This window comes from Carassius gibelio, chromosome A20 (assembly GCF_023724105.1).
Source record: "Carassius gibelio isolate Cgi1373 ecotype wild population from Czech Republic chromosome A20, carGib1.2-hapl.c, whole genome shotgun sequence".
Lineage (NCBI taxonomy): Eukaryota > Metazoa > Chordata > Actinopteri > Cypriniformes > Cyprinidae > Carassius > Carassius gibelio.
Genome location: NC_068390.1, coordinates 11,389,367 through 11,406,791, shown reverse-complemented (window position 1 = coordinate 11,406,791; position 17,425 = coordinate 11,389,367). Strand labels below are relative to the sequence as shown.

General features: G+C 39.1%; 1 protein-coding gene across 2 annotated transcripts in view; it reads right to left on the bottom strand.

The window, feature by feature from the left end:
• The window catches only part of LOC127938725 (phospholipid phosphatase 3), a 33,794-nt gene that overhangs the window by 13,678 nt on the left and 2,691 nt on the right, over positions 1 to 17,425 (bottom strand). The window contains exons 2-3 of one of the 2 annotated variants that reach the window (XM_052535552.1): positions 4,424 to 4,578; positions 1,277 to 1,557 (exon numbers count right to left, since the gene is read on the bottom strand). In XM_052535552.1, coding sequence (XP_052391512.1) covers positions 1,277 to 1,557; positions 4,424 to 4,578 — 436 coding nt within the window. Of the gene's footprint in view, positions 1 to 1,276; positions 1,558 to 3,897; positions 4,056 to 4,423; positions 4,579 to 17,425 lie in introns of both variants that reach the window. The other variant, XM_052535551.1, reaches the window with a different exon arrangement.

Sequence of the window (17,425 nt, the reverse complement as noted above, 5' to 3'; positions counted from 1 at the left end):
TCATTATACACAGACTGATACATTTGAAAAGTTTATTTCTTTTAATTTTGATGTTTATAACTGACAACTAAGGAAAATCCCAAATTCAGTATCTCAGAAAAATTGAATATAACTTAAGACTGAAATCTGCATCTCCATAAAGTTGGTCAGCAGCAGGAAGCATGAAGTGCTCTAAAACTTGCTGGTATACGGCTGTGTTGACCTTGGACCTCAGAAAACACAGTGGACCAAAACCAGCAGATGACATGGCACCGCAAACCATCACCGACTGTGGAAACTTGTAAAGTGGATTGTGTGCCTCTCCTCTCTTCCTTAAGACTCTGGGACCCTGATATCCAAAGGAAATGCAAAATTTACCTTCATGAGAGAACATAACTTTGGACCACTCGGCAGCAGTCCAGTCGAGACGCTTCTGACACTGTCTGTTGTTCAATAGTGGATTAACACAAGGAATGCGACAGCTGAAACCCATACGTCTGTGTGTAGTGGTTCTTGAAGCACTTACTCCAGCTGCAGTCCACTCTTTGTGAATCTCCCCCACATTTTTGAATGGGTTTTGTTTCACAATCCTCTCCAGGGTGCGGTTACCCCTATTGCTTGTACACTTTTTTTTTCTACCAAATCTTTTCCTTCCCTTCGCTTCTCTATTAATGTGCTTGGACACAGAGCTCTGTGAATGTCCAGCCTCTTTTACAATGACCTTTTTTGTCTTGCCGTCCTTGTGCAAGGTGTCAATGGTCATCTTTTGGACAACTGTCAAGTCAGCAGTCTTCCCTATGATTGTGTAGCCTACAGAACTAGACTGAGAGACTATGTAAAGGCATTGCAGGTGTTTGAAGTTAATTAGCTGATTAGAGTGTGACACCAGGTGTCTTCAATATTGAACCTTTTCACAATATTCAAATTTTTTAAGATGCTTAATTTGGGATTTTCCTTAGTTGTCAGTTATAAACATCAAAATTAAAAGAAATATTTGAAATATCAGTCTGTGTGTAATGAATGAACATAATATACAAGTTTCACTTTTTGAATGGAATTAGTAAAATAAATAACATTTTTGATGATATTCTAATTATATGAACAGCACCTGTATACACAAAGTGTGTGTGTGTGTGTGTGTGTGTGTGTGTGTAAATACATGTTTTTAAATGTGATTTATTCCTATGATGGCAAAGCTGAATTTTCAGCATCATTACTCCTACTTCAGTGTCACATGATCCTTCAGAAATCATTGTAATGTGCTGATTTGCTCCTCAGGTTGTGTTGAATATCTCACCTGGCTTCTTGTACTTTGCTGGGATCTCCACGACATGTGTATTGCGTAATATATCCCAGTGAACAGTTGATAGTAGAGTAGTCAGGATCACAAACATGTAGGAAGTGCGGCCTCATCCGCCCAACTGAGACCTTGGCAATGTCTGTGAATGATTGGCTGACAGCACAGCCGAAGATAAACATGCCCACTTGTCTGTAAAGGGCGGAGACGTATGGATTTCCCACAAATGACTTGGAGCCCTGGTTCAGGTAATGGATCCTGTAGCATTCACCAATCACAATCTAGAGAACGGTTAATTTACAATGAAAACAAAAATTACTGATAGCTGAGATAAATAATACATACAGGCTTCAGTTCCAAAACCTAGCGAAAATCACGCAAAAAAATAAGATGGTAAATGAGCCTAGATGTTGATTATAAATAAAAATGTCATCAGTACTGAAAAGTATCAATACATTTGTTCAGTGTAATTAAAAATAGTCTCACACAATATTTGTTTTTCATGCTGTTAGCTTAGCAAAATGCTAACAAACACTTCTGAAATCAATTTGAACCATTTTGTGTGATGCTCAGAGCTGCTGCCTACACAGTGGTCCAAATCGCTTATTCAGTAATGGTTAGGGCACATGTGTAGGCAGCTGCCTATATAGGTAATACAAAAAGCAAGACAGCTCACTAGGCTTTGGAACAGAGCTGAATGTCATTAAGATCATAAAGTGATGGTGAATTCATAAAGTCATACCACAAACATTAACGTGTCGTGTGTAATATCACAAGATTTCAGTGGTCAGGTCATGGGCATGCAGGGTGGAGTTAGACAGACGAACATGCAAATTAAGTATAAGTTAGAAAAGCGCATTAATCTAAAAAAGCAAAAAGAAATGAGTGTAAGAAATGAGGGAATGAGAAAATGAGTAACTTGAGTTATGACTGAGCATGGCCTGCCCATTGCTGGTGATATTTTAATGATATGGAACATATTATGTTTCTAATGGTTATGGCTTTCATATGAGCAGCTAGAGCATGGGATTTTAAAAAGGCCCTCTGCGCCATTTGCAACCAGTAGGACGTAAATTTGAGCAAAGAGGCATGGGTTATGAAGTACATAAACCATGCCTTAATGAGATATTTACTATCTCTCGTTCTCTTTTTTCACTCTGTCTTTACACTGTAGAGGAACGCTGTCATGGTGGTAGTGAAGAGTGGGTCTCCTTTTCCCAGAGGCCTAACCAAACTAGGACTGGAGACACTGTTAATTAACTAATATAAATGCACAAGCAGTCCCTGTTTTAATCAGGAGAATTGCTGAATCTACTCCAGGCATGAATGTGTCCATATGGGATCTCCATGGAGTCATGGCTTGGTGTCATACCAGCCTACAGGGGCTTTTACTTGCATGACCACTTCCCTTGTCTCCACCACTTTATTCCACAAGGGGTTTGCCTTGCATGTTGAATTTTTGTTTTGAGATATTGTTTTGGAGCTAAAAGAAGTTTTAATGTTGCATTCTTTCTTCTTCTTCATTGAACATGTGTCCTCCAGGTGACTTGGTTCATTTGTAAGAGGTTAACCCTTTGGCAGCTGTCACAAAAGCTGTGAATGTTGACTAATTTAACACCTCAGCAGCTGTGGGGCGGTTCAATCTCTTATCCAGATTTATCTGCATTCAAATTGAATTTTGTGAGACTTTGCCCTTAAAAAAAAAAAAAAAAAAAAAAAAAGGTATATATTTCACAAACACTGTCAATATATCCTGCAAATTTCTTTCTTTCTTTCATATATTTATTTGAAAAAAAAAAAATACTTAGGGGTAAAATATAAGAAACTATAAATATTAAATAAGATAAATATGTAGATTTATGAAAATCATATTTGGGTCCATAAGGATTTTATTTATTTATTTAAAATTTTGATCTTTTCATGACAATTAAGAATATTTTTCTTTAAAGAACAACACTTAATAACATATCACGTGAAGGATTTGATTTTAATTTGAACTTTTCCATGTTAATTAATTTTACATTTAAAGTAAACATATTTTAAATATACCACATGACAACTTCACTTTTAATTTCTACTTACAAATATATTTAAATACATGACATGACATTTTATTCTATAAAAATATATTTTTCCATAAGCACTCTTTTTAAAAGTCTCCTAAAGTGTATTTCTCTTTCACAAGGTTTTTATCATTATATTACGGATTTATAAAATTTTACACAGTAACTCGTCATTGCTGTTTTTGAGAATTACTTAAAGTAAAAACACAAAAATAGCAATATATCAACAGAATACATTACAGACCAAAGAAGACAGAAGAAGATCGAGAGAGAAAGAAGAAGAGAGACAGCGATAGCCCTGACCATGATAAATCTCTTTATGTTGAGTTGTTCAAATATTTTAAATAAAAAGATGGGATGGAGAGACTGGTTAATAGATTTAAAAAGGATTATGGGTAGAATTCTATTCTACAAGTCCCCATTTATTTCTACAGTTATTTTACTAATCAGTTATTCTACTAATGGGCTAATAGGGGGTGAGGGATGATGATGGGATGTTTATATGTATTAGTGCTATATTTATTGGAATATATACATATATATAAGAGATGAACTTACAGAGAGGATGGCAATTAGAATGCCAGCGGCACAGAGCACGGCATCACTTATGGTGTCCCCGTTTTTATACGGGTACTGGATGGACTGGTCACTGCAGTAAAACCCGCGATGGTACGCCTTGATTGTGCTAGTTTCAATTATCAGGAAAGGCAGGCCAGCTACATCGAAACACACACACACACACACAAAGAGAGAGAGTTGGGGGTGAGGGCTGGGTTTGAAAGAGAGAGATTTCAGGTCACAGAAAGACACACACAGGTAGCGGCACGGCACAGCACAGCACACGGCAGCCGAGGATTATGGGAAATACCAGGCAGGGGAGGGGGGGTCTGACATGGTAGCTCGGCTTCTGAGAGAAGTGAACGGCTACACATTGCTAATGTTTATTTGGCACAATGCACTAGCAGTTATACTGTACAAAGCCTTAAACTAAAATAACTCTCTCAAAAGACTTGATTCTCCATGCAGTTACCCCACTCGCCTGGCCCCATGTCCCCTTTCTGAGGCCCCTCTGTGGGGCACTTACGCTGGCAATGGGCAGGAGGAGGCCCACGGCTGTGAGCACAGAAGAAGGCACAGTGCTGTTTTTATAGGCGTAGCGGATACTGTCGTCTGCACAGTAGAACCCACGCTGGTACGGCTGCACTGTCGATTTATGCAACACCATCGAGGGCAGCATAACTACGCAAAAACACAAACACAGACCCCGTAGGGTGTGTCATGATACACACTTACCTGAGATGACAGGGATGATTCACATGGCTTCTGTTTAAAAAGCGTATTATATAGTAAAAAATACACTGCAAAATCAGCATTTTTTTCTCCTTATTTAAAGCAATAATAATAATAAGATGCTTGAAAAGAAATCCCAGTGGAGTGGGAAAAATAAACTTCATTCAAGATATATTCTTTGAATACAAGTTATATACACTATGAATATACTATACAAAATAGTAAACTAATCTTGTTTTAAGGATTTTTTCCTTATTTTAAACATTTTATTCAAAAAAAAAAAAACATACTAAAAAAACAATGCAGTGTAAAAAGCCAGGAACGAAGTGCAAAGCTGAGCAATTGGCATTAAATATTGAAGCAATTAATTAATTAATATGAATTTATAGGAAATTAATTAATTTAAAAAAGTTTTCTAATCTTCCAAACTAAGCTCTAGCTCAAAGTGCTGCTACTACAAGTAGCTGTGTCCACAAAACCTCAAGGAGTGCACATAATGTGCTGTGTATCCAATACACAAAGTAACAGTTTGCACGTTTGCAAATTAAGTCATTAGCGCAAAGCGGCACAATAACAAGAGAAGCTTCTCTTCCCTTTTGCATGTGTTCAGGGCTATTGTCAATGCAAAAGTAGCTTAGAGCTAAAGACAATGCAGCTTAATGGCATTAAGCAAAGCTTTTCGGCAAACGATACTGTATGGAGAGCTTCAGAGAACTAATTCAATGCATATAAGACTTCACAATCAACAATAAACTCTTCAACGTCCTTTATTAATTGTTTTATACTATAGTTATACTGAGTAATTCAAACTCATTTGTAAAAAGTTATTGTTAAGTTTTAATAAAAACAAGCGTGATACGTGCCTTTTCAGTGACACTTTTGGAAATTCTGGATCTTTATGATTGATTGTGATTTATTGAAGTCCTGTTCCAAAACCTCTTGTTCCAATAGAGAATATGTAAGCATATTACTAAGCTAACTGCAATACAATACACGTAAACATACAAAACATGCAAATAATGGGTTAGAATTAACCCATTTAACATGAATTAGATATATTTATAATCACCATTTCTTTAGATTCGTTCACCATTTTGATTTATTTTGCATTGTTTAAAAAAAAGAATGGCCAAATAATGGCCAAAAGATGCTGGAAGCCTCTTATGTTGTTGCCTATATTAGAATCAAGTCTATGATGCTGTCTCTGTAGGCAGCTCACTAAGGTTTGGAACAGAGTAGGTATGCGGACATTTCGGAGACAGAATATGTAGAGTTTTCAGGTTCATTTGTGGTTTTGCTCAAACATTTTCATAGCAGCTTGGTTCATGTCTTTCTGCTTCATGAGAGAATAATGATGGAGACACTTTTTGTGGCTAAAAGCAAAGCCTCTATGACTTATGTTGTGGAGGGTTTCCCTTGGTACAGAAATGGACAACAAAATACATGCACACTATTTGGCATGGGTCTAAACCGGTGTATTTGTTCAGTAAGGAAAGGGATAGATGCCAGGCTGGGACCTCGGCCCAAAATGGCTGACTCATTAAAATATCACACGTCCTGCAAAACACACGTCAGCTGTCATCATCAAGCCAACGGCGGGAAAAACAAACACATATTTTCAAATCAAAGCAAACTAAACATCAGACTCAAAGTTGTGGTGGGAGCTTTGAAAAGTTCCCCCTGAAGGATTGTAAAATGTGTGAATAGCAAGAAAAACAAAGCTTAGCTTACGCCGACCACCCAAATGTCTGGAACGCTGTTTGGAGCGAAAGACAGAAGGGCCCGTTCGGGCTTTCTGTGGTTGGAGAGAACGGAGACTGCAGCCGTGGTGATTGATCCTTTCTAACACACAAATATATACATACAATAAACCAAGCCTTTAAGATGTAAGATCATACCAGCACTGGGAACCTGAACATTGTGAAAAACAACTAACCTCAGCCCTCTTTGTTACTTTTCGTCAGTGAAATCTACTTATTTCTCAACCACCAAAAACCTCATGAAGACTTTCTTAAGCTCAGAGAGAAATAATATTCAAACATTCAAAGGGATATCATATTGTAATTTTTTAGACATAAGGTCTTGTACAACATAAGCTACTTCATCTAAATGCTTCCAAACACCACTGTCTTTCTTCTCTCTCCCATTAGACAGAGTGGCATTACTGGAATTTAGGAAGTAGACACTTTCTACACCTGCAAAAATATAGGACTTTGGGCCAAAGGAGTTTGTGTAAAGTTTTCTCCCGGGTGCTTGAGTTGGAGAGGCTCAAAGAAACTTGACTTAGCTAATTCAACCACAGAGTATGAGACTGGGTGGAGGGAATACATGAACCTAGGGTACATATGTGGAAACACATGCAGACATGGACGCACATTCCTCTTTGGCACTGCTAGTGATGTTTTCAGATCTGCTTTGACCACAAGGTCAAACACACTTACAGTGTCTGGAAAAAGCCAAGTCCTAGCAATCATATTTCATTATATGGTCAAGTACAACACAGACCATATACATTTGTGTTAGGGTGTGTATATATCTGCACAAGTATAAAGTCAAATGGTGAACAAGTTTGTTTGACAAGTAAGGGGAAAATGACCCCCTACTGATCCTCAAAGCTTGAGTACCATGCATCTTTAGTGGAAAAGAAGACACAAATACTTATTTATAAAATGTTTTTTGTAGTAAGGGGGTTAAATGTGTTTTATGGGGCATACCTTTGAGGTCACCATAGTATAAACGTAGCACAACTGAAAGTCACAAAACCTAAGTAGTTCTTAAATGAGTTATGTCATGCCAGCTACCATTGTTCTGCCACCATGAGAGACGATTGATATGCTGAGACTCTCTTCAAGTCTTCTCTAGCCCTGTTTCTCACTCTTCAGCAAAAAGGACAATATTCAAGACACAATTTAAAAAGTAGCTTAAAAACTATTTAAAAATAGCCTAGCAGTTAGTGTTGAGCCATGATGCTTATGTGGGAGGCACAGGTTTAAATGTAGTCCAGATCTCAATTCTGGAAAATGCTCTGTAATCAGAAATTTCTGATGAAAAGTTACAAAATATAGACAGTTTTAGAAATAATATAATATAGAATTCTTCTCATCTAGTGAACTTGTTTCTGCAGTGCTTCAGGCTAAAATCTGAAAATCTTTAAAAGGATTATTAACACCACTAACAAACTAGGCTGGAACAAGATCAGATGTAATTTGTTGTTTTATATCTACTATAACTCTCTACTTCCTGGTACAATAGTAACTATGTGTCTCAGTAACTATTAAAGACTAAAAGAAAGAAAGAAGGAAGGAGGAAACACTAGGCTGATGTCTGTGCAAAGTTAATTAAATAGAAATAAAGTCCGGCTGATTCACACTGAACCCATGGCCACAGCTAAACAGTGGTGAGTAGTGACCTACAGACACAAAGAGGAGCTGTCCAACAGCTTTTATTTGATCCTTGTGTCAAGAGAGCCATGTGAAAACTATTAAAAGCTTAACTGATGTCAAACAGACCATTGTCCTTGTCAATAGTTTGTCATATAAAGGGTAAAGAAAATCAGTTCAAAGTGGCTCTGGCACTGGGTTCACTGCGTATGAACTCGCAATTCAGGCTCTGACTTAACACTCAATATAAGCTCAATGAAAAATAATGGAGCCAAAATCTATTGGGACCTCAAGCGCCACACACTCATCAGACACACTCACAAAACAATTAGTTTTGTTGGTGGCAGAGTGGTGCATTGTGGGGGAGATTTTTCTATTTGCGTTATCAGATGTGGGCATGCAGCCTTTCAGCTTGGAAGGGGAACGGCTAGACGCCAGGCAGTCACTACGGGCAACCAATGAGCCGGCACTTCACGGCCACAGTTGATGATAGACCAGAACGGAAATCAGTTGTATAAATCAATGTTTATATAAGAAGTGGGACGAATCTTGTCGGACACTATCAACTATTGGTGGCTGGTTATGCAGGCATGAAGCCTGGAGGAAAAACATGTTTGTGTGTCTGCTGCAAGATTACATTGACAGATCTTATGTTCAGTTGAGTAAATGTGTGAGAGATTGTGGCATAATTATGACAACTTTGATTGACTTTGACTTCTCATGTTATCCCACTGGGTCGCATTCACTAGAAAAAGCCACTAATGCAGTCTTACAAAATCACAGTGTTGCTGGGTCGGGCTGGTTGGGACGTTCAAACTATTTTCTAATAGCACAAAACCTTAAAAGGCTATTTGGTATACGTTGACTCCTACTTGTTAGGTATCTGTTTGAACTCCTAAACCATTAGGACTTAAGCAAAACTGCAGTCAAAAATATCTGACCTTTCCTTCAAAGCTTCTAAAAGCTTCTTGCGCTAAAGGAAGTAGTGGTATTGACTGTGTGCTTGGGTGAAAGCAAACTGCATTGTGAAGCAGAAGCTCTGAATGACTATTAAAGTCCGATCTGTCATTGTTGGGACAAAGATGAATTGCTGAATGGAATGAATAAGGAAGAAGTCTTTGTGAAGAGATACATATGCAGGAATGACCTTCTCCTGGCAGGGGCTGTCTGCCCCAGAACAATGACAGCACATTGTGCATAAGCATAAACACCATGAAACACACATCTACAAATTAAAGTCTAAGGTGCCAAGGTAAAGTCTAAGGTACTGGTGAATATGTTGGTCACGCACACATGGGCATGCATTTCCTGCAACCTGAGTCCCAGTTGGAAACAATGAGTCGGGGGTGAACTCGATTCATAAATCTGATAAGAGGAAAGACCTTTCCAACCATTTTCAATCCACAATGGCAGCAATCAGGACTACACCTTGTGGAAACAATGCACGCACATGACAGCGTGCAAAAATAGAACCCTTTTAGACACAAGCATGTCCTCTGAGGCAACTAAGACGTGTTGTGAGAGTTTGTTGCTTAGTTCTGAGCTCCACTGATGGCTCTATCATCTGTGATCTGCAAAGGGCTTGTGGCCAGAGCCTTCACACAATGCAAGAGACTGTGGAGGATGCAGAGTGAGAAACAACGGGGCATGGTAACCCCTGTGGGAATCTGTTGATAATGAGTGGCTCACTGCCAGCTCTCATGGGACTCTCACTGGCTGAAAGACTGAAGCCGAACACAAAAGAGAAAGCCACCCCTGTTGGGAACAAGGGAAATGTAAGAGGAGGGCTTCATTAATTACTGGGAGGAAGGTTAATGGAGGGAGGGAAACAGGCAGAGATGAGGTGAGGGTGGCCATTGAAATCTAATGTAACACCACAACAGGAAGCATACTGTATATTTAGAACAAAGTGTGTGTGGACCAATGTCTATAATAACTAGAGAAAGCCATCCCAGCATTCCCATTAATCTCAACACCAATTGCTCAGCTGGCACAGGACCCGTAAGAAGTCCTTGATTTGAAATTTGCTCACTGGCACTCAGCTCTGGATGTAATTGTTTATGACCCAATCACCATGTGACTAATCACTTTGTAGTGTCCAAAAATGATGTCATGACAATCCTGATTGGCTGATGTCACCACAAGACCATGCACAGGCCCAAAACCTTCGCTAGTGATTATTCTAAGTTATGCCGTTGTGGTAATCTTCCAAATCTATGTTTTCAAAAAGTGTGCACTAAGGTGCAAAGCAAGAAATGGGACACTTACGGCCTTGTGGACTTCACATGCATTCCAAGAAATGCAAGTCCTAGCATATCCTGATCCTTGCTAACCAGTCAGACCTTGACCCCTTGGTGACGACATGCCATCTATAAAAGGTTCTGCACTTGCACACTGGAATGAGAATGCCTAGTGTTGGATTCTTCAGAAGTTAGAGGTGCATTTCAAACTTGATTGACATTTCCGAAACACAAACAACCATACTGGCTCCCATATAAATAATCCAAAACAACAAACAAACACCTAGACAAAACATTAAACCGCACACAAAAGTACACACAGAGAGATTACCGTTCTATGTCACCTCTGACCTATGCACCATGACCTCTGGAACGTGTGGTCTCAGTAGCACCCTGCATGTTTCCTTACTTCTGCTGCCATTGCTGTAAAGCACTGACCCACACACTAAAGCCATACCCATGACCCATCACTTACAGATATCAATGTCAGAAAGAGTCTATTTCAGAGATAACACAGTCCAATACAGAAACAACACAGTCCAACACAGATCAATGTGGGTCAACCTAGATCTACTAACTCTATTTCTCTCTGACCTACCCAGTTAACTAACCAATACTAATTATATTTGTGTCTCTCAGTTTGATTAAATGGAAGTACCACCACAGTCCATGCACTCTCCACCAGGCCACTTTTTTGCGCTTCATGTATTTTGTTCTCCAAAAGCATAATGCTGCAGCAAAGTGACAAATTGCAAAAGTAACAAAACTGCAGCTGATTAAAATATATTTGTTGTTTAACATTTAGATTTATGGAGCAGGATTTTGGACCAAAGAAATTGGTCCGAACCTTGGTCAGAGGCACCAAGCGCAACCTGAAAAATTTAGAAACTGGTAAATTATTCTCCACTTGTCGCTGGAGCACTTATCACTTGTAGTATCTTGCCTGGACAGGACACAGTGTGCAATGTGGAAGAAACAGTCTTGTGAATGTTTGTTTGGTTTGTGACCGAAACTTCATTGTGTTTTTAAGTACTGTACGTGAGAGGGACCCCTGCTGTCCCTGTTCTCTGCTCTCTCACACACCAGTGTTGCTCCATTAGCTTTGTCTATGCAAGCTGCTGAGGTCAGCAAAGCTGTGCACATTGGCAATCCTACTTTTCTCACTCTCTCAATGCATTAGATAGGCTCTGGGGCTGGGGCCCAGCTCAAAACATGTGCTTATGCATAGTACACAATTTCAAGAGATACCCATTTGTAGTGGTGTCCATAATGGATACTGTTGAGTGCACTCACTCAATCCCATAATACACCACAATAATGAGTGTACAAATGAAGTACACTCAACAGCTAGGTAAACCAATGTGAGGGTCATGCCAAATTAATTCCTGGAGCTATCCGCAGCCCTTCTGGGCCACTCAGTTTCTGAATTTGCTCACTTCTTTTCCTTTACTCTTTCAAGTGAACTATATTAGTGATTTAATGTAGGACATAGAGAATTAATAGGTGATGATTCTGGGTACAGCCCAGGGCTGTGTTTCAATAGGTATACATACGTTTCTTTACTTTCAGGTGAACACATATAAAAAAATAAAAAAAAAATATGGGGCAGCTTCAACCTTGCATTTCTCTGCACTTGTCATTAAGAAAAGTCTACTTGTATTGTGCAAGGGTTTGAGGGTAGTACAGCCGGAAAGAGAAAATGCACTTAAAAAAGAAAAGTACATCATCCAGGCCACTTTAGCTTACTTGCATCAACATACTGACACAGTAATACTTATCTTGTATGCAATTTAAGATGAACAGCAACAATACAAAAGCCCTCCAAGTCCCACACATGTCAAAAGTGTTTACTAGAGTAGAATCATTAACAGAGCATTGCGTCAAGCTGTCTGTTTAGCAAACATTCCCAAATGAGACGTTTATTAAAATCATAAATATATAAACAGATCACCCATCAAGAGTAAAATCACAGCGGAGAGGGCATAATGGAAATGTGTCGAAGCTCCTCTGTTATTTAACCTTTTTGATCTCTTTGTCCCCCACAAACTAGAGGAGACCAGCAAACAATAAATGTAACTACTGGTAACAGGGGACTAGAGGACACATAAATAAGTGTTCCCATGTGTGTTTAAAATGCAAAAAATAGGCCTAACATGTCAAAATAAAAGTAAAGATCCCACTGAAAAGGCAGCAAAGGTACCAAAAAGTAACTTTGCCAAGTGTGTCACATTCTTTGGTCTTTAGATTTACTTTGCCTTTGGTGAGGAAATGTACAACTGCACAACTGCTTGCCAGTTTCCCTAGGTTAAAGGTCAAACCCAGCCTTTTTCTTCTCACAGTAAAGTGTGATAAAACTAACGAACACTGACTATCTCTCTATCTCTTTTTTTCTATTTCTTTAACAAGGCCAATAAAACATAATAAACACTTGAAGCACAGGGGGAGTGGCTTCTTTGGACTGGCCTATCCCTTTTCTCTTCATCAATCCTTTCATCCCCTCGGCCCACTTCACAGACCCTAGAGTAAGTGGTGTGTCGTGATTCTGGAGGTGTGTGCATTTATGGGTTAACCTAGGCCACCACAGCGTGCTGTGAGCATCTTCATTGGGGTAAAGCCCAGGAACTGCTCCCATCTCCCACCCTGCCCTGGAGCTCAAGAGAAAGACCTGCTACACACTTAACACTTCAACCAAAGCATCTGAAAATAGCAATCTACAACTATACCAGAGGGTGAGAGCTGCATTTATTTTTTTGGTGTGGTGTGTGAAGGAATGAGATCATGGAAATGTCACTGTCTAAATGTGTTTATTATGGTGTAGTCTATGAGTGTATGTGTATTGTCATGTTTGTATAAGCTACATTTCAAGTTGTCTGCATATACACAAAGAGTTTAACTCACAGAGAAAGGAAATCATGTTGGAATTATGGAAATTATTATATATGGGGAGAAGGGGGGGGGGGGGGGGGGGGACAGGGAAATGTTGCGAGCCAGACTCAAGCTTACATTTCCCATATCAGAGTTCCACAGCTGAATGTTATAACCACTATGCCACAGCCCCGCCATCATTGTCAGAATAATTAACTAAATGAACTTCATTTTAACAACATTTAACCAAACTGCAATTTCAAACAAACAAACAAAGAAAATATAAATGGTTCACAAATAAATGGAATTACTCAAATCTTAAAAATGGAACAAGTACCTATTGCTGAGGGTAAAAATTTAAATACAGTAGGCGAATTCGCGTCTACCGCACTGCAAGACCTCCAGACGCGCGTAAACGCGTCTTTACATTGACTTAACATTGAAATCATTTGCGCCAGATGCCAGAAGCTCTATTAGCGTTTGGTGTGAACCCAGCAGCATAACTGGTCGCTTTCGACGTCATTGGGTCTTATAGACGCGTAAAATTGCTGGTATTTTCTGTCTGACTTTCGAAAGGAATACTGCACTTTCGGAATTTTCTATTTTCTTTATCTGCTTGTTTGTGACTTTTGTTACATCTATATTTTTTAATTGTTAATTATTTTAAAATGAATAGTGTACAAATTTGGTTAAACTCGATTCCCTATTTTCATTTTCGAAACTTTTTTTGGTTGGTCCGATCGACTGTGCAATCGATTTTCGAAGTAAAAGTGACAGGCCTACAGTACATACATAAATTGAGTTTTGAAGCATTCTATTTTTGATAAATCAACCAAATCTGTAATTCACAAGACAATTTCTACTCTAAAGGGGTGACAAAGTGAAACCAACCACTACATTTGAACTACATAATTTATTTGAGCAATATCCATCATATTAGAATATTACCCTTGGTCACACAAGCGTTATTAGCAAATGAATGCCCGAGGGTGACTGCCCTTTAGGGGCCAGCTAGGCTTGCACTCAGGAATCCTGAGCACCCTGGACTTAATCCACATGACCTAGAAAAAGTGAAAGAGTGCTTGTCGTGTGAAGGCTGCAGAGGTCACCCTTGGCCCTTCGGTGCTAGAAGAGACTTCAACAGATGCCCGCATTGGATTTGAAGAAATCCCATTGAACAAAAAACACATGCACATACTCTAGAAAAATTCCAACACCCTGGAATTATAATCAAGCTGAGTGAACTGAGGAAGATTGTTCCTTAGTGAGCGTTGCAGCTGATGCATCCCACAGACTGTCTCATTTGCTGAAACAATAGCTGACAGGATACAATATAGACTAGCGAGAGGAAATAGACTACAATTACAATAAAAATAACTAAACTAATCATTTGTGTATTTACCTCGTAGAAAACAGCAGGGGCGCCTCATACTTGCTTCCACTCTCTTGAAGATCTTACGCTATTGTTCCGAGCACAAACAGAGAGCCGTAAACCCTCCAGAGATATGCAGCCGCAGATCACAGAAAGCAGCATCCAAACTGGGAGGAATTTAGAGACCGTAACAAACCCAAAGAGTGTGTTATCATGAGTATGTACTCCAAGAGACCTTCTGGATGTGATAAAAGTTGTACCCAACACTCTAACCACACGCAAACAGTCTAAACAGCCAGTTGATGGTCACTCGTGCTCATGTCTGCCTGTCTAATTGCTACCTTCGGCAGGCCACTTCGTCGTATAAACTCTATAAGCATATAATTAAACCAAATGGCAGCGACCTCAGAAACCAGCCTCTCTTACATGCACAAACTTAGAGGTGCACAAACACCCTTGCAGGTCCCTTCACAAACTGTCAAGCACGTTATTTTGCACATGTGCACTTAGACATACACAAATACCGAGCGTGGGCATTACGTTTTGACAGCGTCATTACCAGCAGTGACTATCTGAGGCTCTTAACGTCACTTTCCAAACATCTGGGGCAGCTTCGGATTCAGAGGAAGGACTTCTGAAATCCTGTGTTATGTTTCATGGAACCCAGCTAGATTTAAAATTTTGAATTTCTATTGTCATTCTTTGATATAAAGGTGCAGGAAAAAGCCATAGAGGACTGATCTGCAGAAAGGTTGACTGCAATAAGTTTCACTAAAATGTCAACTTTCTATCCAGCTCTAATCTTGCATCTTAATGCTACAAGCTTCCATTGTAACAGAGGCCTGGTGGTTAAAGCACAAGCTCAAATCAGTTAAACCGTGGTTTAAACTATATTATAAACATTACAGTAAAATTGCTACATAATATATTACTTTATTTTATATCTGTCCACAAAACCCTGGTTCTGGAAATGTTGCAACAGCAGAAGTTAATGGAGCATTACTACAAGAGGACTTCATCTGTCCCTCTGACTGATAGCTTTCCTGTACACCATGTGGCAGCTTTAGATGGTCTCCTGCAATTACACCCTGTGAATGAGAGAAAGATGGAAGGTTTGGAGAGGGGGGGATTACATTTCATTGCACAGCTGGCCACACCTAGGGCAAAGAGTCGTAGCGAGGGAGGGAAAACAGGAGAGTGGCCTAGCGAGACTACCTTTTCCTCTTCCCTCCCTTTCCTGCATTTGCCCCTGCATACAGACCGACCGAAAATTATACCAGATGTCACTTCAAGAGTGAAAGCCGCCCTCGGTCTGCGATGAAGAATTTGAGAAATTCTGAAAAATATTTATAGAGGTGGGCCAGACCTTCTCAGCTTCAGAGGTGGAGGTTAATGTAGTCCGATCTAAATGAGAGAGACTCCCAAAGGGTTCTCTAGCACTCCATAACTCTAAAATCGCCCTCTTGGAATGTCACGGATAAAGGAGAAGTTAAAAGCACCTAAAACGACCATAAATCACGAGACCGAAACCTTTTCCTTCACTTTGATCTCTCAAAAGGTTACACGACTAATTCTGAACGACTGAGGGCCAAAGTTGTTCACGCAGTGTCGAAGGTAGTGATATCTTGCAGCATTTAAGTTCTTGTTTCCATTTCCATAAGTTCTCGTTTCCATTCCAGCAAGTAAACAAGAAAACTCTTTTAGAATTGATGTCTCCCATGAGAGGTACCAGGAAGCAGCTTGGCCAAACCTTTCAGACCGGCAAACTGGATTGAATGTCTCTGGTAAGTCAAGTATGCTTGACATCTGTGGGATATGAACAAAGAGCACACCAACAAGCATTTCCACCAATCGCTAACCTAGCAGAAAGCATCCATGCCACGTGTTGCATATTATACATATATTTGTAATAATTGTATTTTTACAATTTAATATACTTAATGTTCTATATTAAATTGTAATAATAATAATCATAATAATAATAATAATAATACATATAGTATTATTTGTTAAATTATATATTATAAAATGTAAATAAAATACAATTTTCAATTAATTACTATTAATAAAAAAATATATATACATATATGCAATAATGTATAAAAAATATTATACATATATATATATATATATATATATATATATATATATATATATATATATATATATATATATATATATATATATATATATATATATATAACATTTTTGGATTTGGGGTGAAAGAAAACCTGAATATGTTCTTTACGCTCACTCATTAAGAGAATGTTAACTTCAATCACAACCATTTATACAAGCAAACCACTGACATCTGGAACAGTCAGTGTGGATGAGAGGAAGAGTCTGGGTGGCTGTTTTTGTCTGTATGTAAACTATTTCAGCTATCAGTGGCATGGGCAGGAATGTGTGCGACCCACCACCCAAGACACCCTTTGGGGGGAGGGACTCACAGAGACACGCCCCCTTTGCGTTGCTATAACTACTGTATGCTAATGAGCTGAGCTGCAGCCTCTCAGCTTCATCTCAACAGGAGGTAACGCTAAACATACTACAGGCTGTCTGGCTGCTTTCTTAGTCTTCATTAACATTCATAATGCATGAGACGCACTGCGTAAACAATGGCAACAGTGATAAACTACTAATGAGCAGGAACAAAAGCATCACCCGTCTCAGTGTGGATGGACTGCATGTGTAAACACTAATGATTGAAGCGGATTTCACTTTAATAAAAGAGACAAGTGTGAATAGAAGAGGTTATCAGCTCCGTATCTGATACGGGAGACGGTGAGAGTGCGAGAGAGAAATCCAAGGAGAGGGAAAGATGGTGATAACGCACTAATCTACAGATCTTCACAACAGATGGAACTTCAAGTGTCTGAAGTGAATGGGCCGCAGCTTCAGCGCTAACAAAGCCTATTCATGAAGAGACATTCTTCAGG